This window comes from Octodon degus, unplaced genomic scaffold (assembly GCF_000260255.1).
Source record: "Octodon degus isolate 3935 unplaced genomic scaffold, OctDeg1.0 scaffold00087, whole genome shotgun sequence".
Lineage (NCBI taxonomy): Eukaryota > Metazoa > Chordata > Mammalia > Rodentia > Octodontidae > Octodon > Octodon degus.
In genome coordinates, this window is record NW_004524663.1 from 1125816 (window position 1) to 1130692 (window position 4877).

At 38.7% G+C, this 4877-nt stretch overlaps 1 protein-coding gene and 1 pseudogene across 1 annotated transcript in view; one reads left to right on the forward strand and one right to left on the reverse strand.

Moving 5' to 3' along the window:
• Positions 1–223, forward strand: part of LOC111818317 (small nuclear ribonucleoprotein E-like) — a 5664-nt gene extending 5441 nt beyond the window's left edge. Inside the window, exon 2 of the mRNA XM_023721930.1 lies at positions 1–223. This exon is cut by the window's left edge and continues 2 nt beyond it. Coding sequence (XP_023577698.1) covers positions 1–223 — 223 coding nt within the window.
• A 2364-nt stretch (positions 224–2587) lies between these two features.
• LOC101560242 lies at positions 2588–4142 on the reverse strand (annotated as a pseudogene).
• Positions 4143–4877: the final 735 nt, after the last annotated feature.

A 4877-nucleotide genomic window follows, 5' to 3' on the forward strand; every position in this document is an offset into this window, starting at 1 on the left:
CCTCATCTTCAGATACTTGCAGAATAGATCCCAGATCCAGGTGTGGCTGTATGAGCAAGTGAATATGCGGATAGAGGGCTGTATTATTGGTTTTGATGAGTACATGAACCTTGTGTTAGATGATGCAGAAAGAAATCATTCTAAAACAAAGTCAAGAAAACAACTGAGTTGGATCATGCTGAAAGGAGATAACACTACTCTGCTACAAAGTGTCTCCAACTAGAAATGATCAATGAATTCAAACAGCAGGGAAGTGAGGCAATGGCAATTATGATGATATGTAAAAGGGCAATTGTTTAAGTGGTTTGCCCTGGGAGTGTTTGTAAAACATTTGTTCATATTGTTTTGATTACCCTCATGTTTTTACTAAAGGACAATAAATGTAGAGTTTTTTTTAAAGAAAAAAAGGAAGTCCAACAGTAGTGTCTATGTAACTAAATCTAGCAGTCAACAAATATTAACAGTCCATAATTCCTTCTGGTTGGGGCAATGCTCTCAAACCTAGTTTCACACAGAGTTTGAGCAGTTACAGAGAAATTTTTGTTACTGAGAAATTATACAAAAATTTTAAAACCAATTAGAAAACTAATTTTCTTTCTGTATAATCTCTTCACTTTCTTTGTTCTAGTTATCTAAATTTTTAAACTCTTAAAAGAGACAGCGGGGCCAAGGAGATGACTCAGTAAAATAAGCACTTCCCTGACAAGCACAGGGGCCTGAGTCAATCCCTGATTCTGCCAAAAAAAAAAAAAAAAAGAACAGCGATGACTCTTGAAACCTGGTATATTCATGCTAAGCAGATGACATTCCCTTCCATTCATTATTAGTACGATCGGGGGCCTGCCCATTAGCTCAGTCGTTTAAGTGACTGCCCCAACAAAGCTGTCAGACTCACAATGCTATGGTTCGATCCCCGTATCCTCAAGCCTTGCCAGACCTGCCCTGAAGGTATCATGAGCCAGCCTGCACCCCCCCACACACAAAAAGTCATTCATTATTAGTACTATCACGAAAGAGTAAATATGGAACTTAGTTAACTTCTTTTTTTTTTTTTTTTTCGTATTTTAGGGAAGGGTCTACAGGGTATTCAGGGTCTCACTACTAGATTGGACTTATAGTGATCCACCTGTTTACAGCCTCCCAAGAACTGGGATTACCGATGCCCATCATCACACCCAGTCTCAATTGCCTCTCAGTGCACCCAGGGGGCAGGGCTGGCACAGCAGGCCTGGGATTTAAACCCCCAGCCCCTGTGCCTGCTTCCAGGCGCTTTAACCCGCTGAGCCATTCGGCCGGCCCTAAACAACTGAGCTACTGGCAAAGCCCCAAGCATTCTTTAATCAATAACAGAACAGTAAAGTTTAAGATCTTCTTTTCCTTATAAATAACTATATAACTATATAACTATACATATATATCCTTCCTCAGGGAATGAATTCATAACTTTACCACTCAGCTGCCTGTGAAAAGGCTTTCAATTCTCTGCCTTCTAAAAATCTGTTCTGAGAATTACAATCTGTGAGTCTTCAAAAAATGCTTCCATAGGACAACAGATACTACACTGTATTCTTGACTTGTATACTGTAAAACGTAAAACTGATTTTTGGCTCTATTTCCACATTTAAACAATTTGCCCAAATGACAGATATAGTTAAGAAACACTGTGCTGAAGAAAAATATTTTAGGATAGTGAAAACGTGAACACAAATAATTAAAACTATAATAAAAGGGTCGGGGAGATGGCTCAGTGGAAAAAGCGCTTCCCTGGCAAGCGTAAGGGCCTGAGGTCAATCCCCGGTTCCGGAAAAAAAAAAAAAAAAAACTATAATAAAAATGTTAGGTTTTCTGGCACATCAGGGAATAAGTAAAAGAAAGGGAGGGAGCCTTTACTGATTCTGAGGACCTGAGAGCATCGCAGGGAGACGGGCAGGACCGTCTCGCCTAAGACAAGGGAAGGCTGAGAGTTAATGAAGTTTTACTAGGGGCATAGTTTGAGGGGCAGGCTTGGTGCATTGTAAAGGTCTGATTGGGGGCTCCCTTGTGTGCTTGGAAAGGCAAGAGGAAGTTGTATTTAGGGGTGGGGTGGGGAAGGAGGAGGAAGAGTTCATCAGGAAAATAAGCTGTTGCATTTGGGAATCAGCCATGCTGGATCAGATCCTTAATAATTAAGCAATTTGTACTCAAGCTGGAACCTATCAAAAAATTTTTTATTTTTATATTATCTGTATACCCAGAATAAAAGTTAATAGTTATGGTTTGCTAACAATAACATAATAAAGGTGATCTATTTTTACCCATCATTATTTTAACTATAACTTGACATTTCAAAGCTGAACTAGGAAAATATACTTCATGATAAGCCCAAATAAGAAAAGCTTAGATTGCTATAATCTCCTAATTTTGTTATGAAAGAAATATCTTGGGGTATACTATTAAAAATGAATTGAAAGATGTACTCAGTTTATAAAAGACTTATATAAACACAAAACAATAAAAAGAAAACATTCTATAAGCCCTCCAAAAAGAATAAAAAGCACAATTTAAAATAAACGGTTAGAAAAAAAGGAATCAGTTTGAGGTAGAAAGTTCATTTTAAAAAGGGGTCTAATCGCTCATCACATGTAATCTTTTTCCCCTGAAACACAGCAGCTATATATCATTGTTCTTTCCACTGTCTGCTTGCTTCCCATGGAGGATGAAGAGGTGTGTTTAATGGCTGTTTCATACTTTCAAGTCTTTTTTTTTTTTTTTTTGTATTGTAGGGAAGGGTCTAGAGGGTGTTCAGGGTCTCACAACTAGATCAGACTCATAGTTATCTGCCTGTTTACAGCCTCCCAAGAGCTGGAATTACAGGCTTGCGCCACCCTACCCAGTCTCAAAGTTGTCCTCTCAGTCTGCCCCAGGGGCAGGACCAGCAGGGCAGGCCTGGGGATCGAACCCCCAGCCTCTATGCCTGCTTACAGGTGCTTTAATCCACTGAGCTATTTGGTTGACCCTTTCAAGTCTTCTTTATGCATTTTTTGTACAGTGATTCTTAATAGGAGGTTCATTTTCTGGGTTTGATTTTTGGAGCTTGTTCTCTATGCTCTCTTCTAGAACTTGTAGATCCAGATAAAGTTAAAAAACACTAATTCAAACTTTGTATCTTTTGTACTTTCTTGTTTTTGTCATTTCTTGCATCCCCACCCCAGTGGGTTTCATGTATATCTTCTCTGGGTAACACTTGTTGCAGATGCTTTTGTTTCTTAGCTGAAGTATGTAACCACTTTTCTTCTTTCATGTCTGTCTGACTTTCCCAGTGAAGAAGTCATCACCACTGTCACTCTCTTCAGACATGGAAGACTGTTGGTAGAATCTTTCTTCTGTTCTATCAGCAAAATATTCCTTTTCTTCTTCATATAATTTTTCTTGGCCCACACTGTCATCAGCAGGCAAGCTATTCAACCCTTTCTTTTCATTTATTTGACTTTCATGTTTGGGTCAGCAGGTATCTTCCCGGGACACCCAGGGAGTTACAGAATCCTTTTCTAAAAGCTTGGACAGGGAATTTGGAATATTCACTGATTTGGGTCCATGTTCCATGTTGGGCATTTTTCTTTTGAATTATTTATTGGTTTCTTTGCCTGGATTTTGGCTTCTTTCAGTTTCTGCTCACTGGTCTTAGTTCCTTCATGCTGTGACTTACTTTCTTCATCAACTGAATACAAGATGTCCTTAAAATGATTCTCTTCTGCAGTGTTCTTCACTTCAGTAGAATTTTGTCTTGCCTCTTTAAAGGCCTGGTCAGCAGCTTTCAGCGTATCTATTCTTTTCTTCAGTACAGGGTGTTCAGCTCATCTGGCAATTGCTCTTTTAGTTGCAGTAGAATCTGCCTTATTGCAGATTTTTTTCAAAGTTGATATCATCAGCAAGAGCAGATTTTGGTGCTATTTCAGGTTTCAATTCCTTCATGGCATGAATTTCTTCAAGCAATTGTTGTGCCCGTCTTTGATTTTTTAACAGTGTATCTTCAGTACCCTTTTTTGACTTTAGCCTGACAACACTCCCGACAAGTTTTTGATGATCAAAACTCGTATTCTCTTCACTTCTTTTCTCATCTTCACAACCTCATTATTCAGATTGAGAGTTATGGGAGGCGCCATAGTCTACAGATCACAGAAACACAATTGTGTATTTGAAGGCTGTATGCATAAGTGTCTAGCAATTATATAGTATAAAATTCCCATCACTCAAATTGGGTACACATCTAATGTGCTAAATGTATTTTAATAACTTAGCTTTAGTTGAAAATACTTTCTTTGGGGCTGGAGAGATGGCTCAGTGGTCTAAAGCACCTACTTAGAACAAGCTTGGCAAAGCATTGGGGACCGCGGTTCAATCCCCCAGCACCACATGCCAGCCAGCCCGCCCCCTGGTGGGCTGAGCTGGCCACACACACCTCTCTCTCTCTCTCTCTCTCTCTCTCTCTCTCTCTCAAATAAATAAAAATAAATAAATAAATAAAGAAGTTGTTGGCTTGAGCCTTTAAAAAAAAAAAAAAAGAAAGAAAATACTTTCTTTTCCATATCATTTTCTGTTTCTTTTTTCATCAATGTGCATTTGCAAGAGACATATTTTGTGGAAAGAATAGTTTTTGTGTTACAGGTTGAATTCAGCTACTGTTATCAGTAAACATATAATGAAAATTTTTCAAAGTTGGTTTAATTTCTGGATGAGTCCTTTGCCCTACTGCCTTTTCCCTGCCTAAAATATAGACGTGACTTTGAGGTGGAGTAATAAAAAAAGTAAGGGCAGAATTAAAATTTGGGGTCTCTGTAAATTTCTTGAGAAGCCTTTTCTATCCTGGGCTGTCCTCCCAGACTTCTTGCAATGTGAAA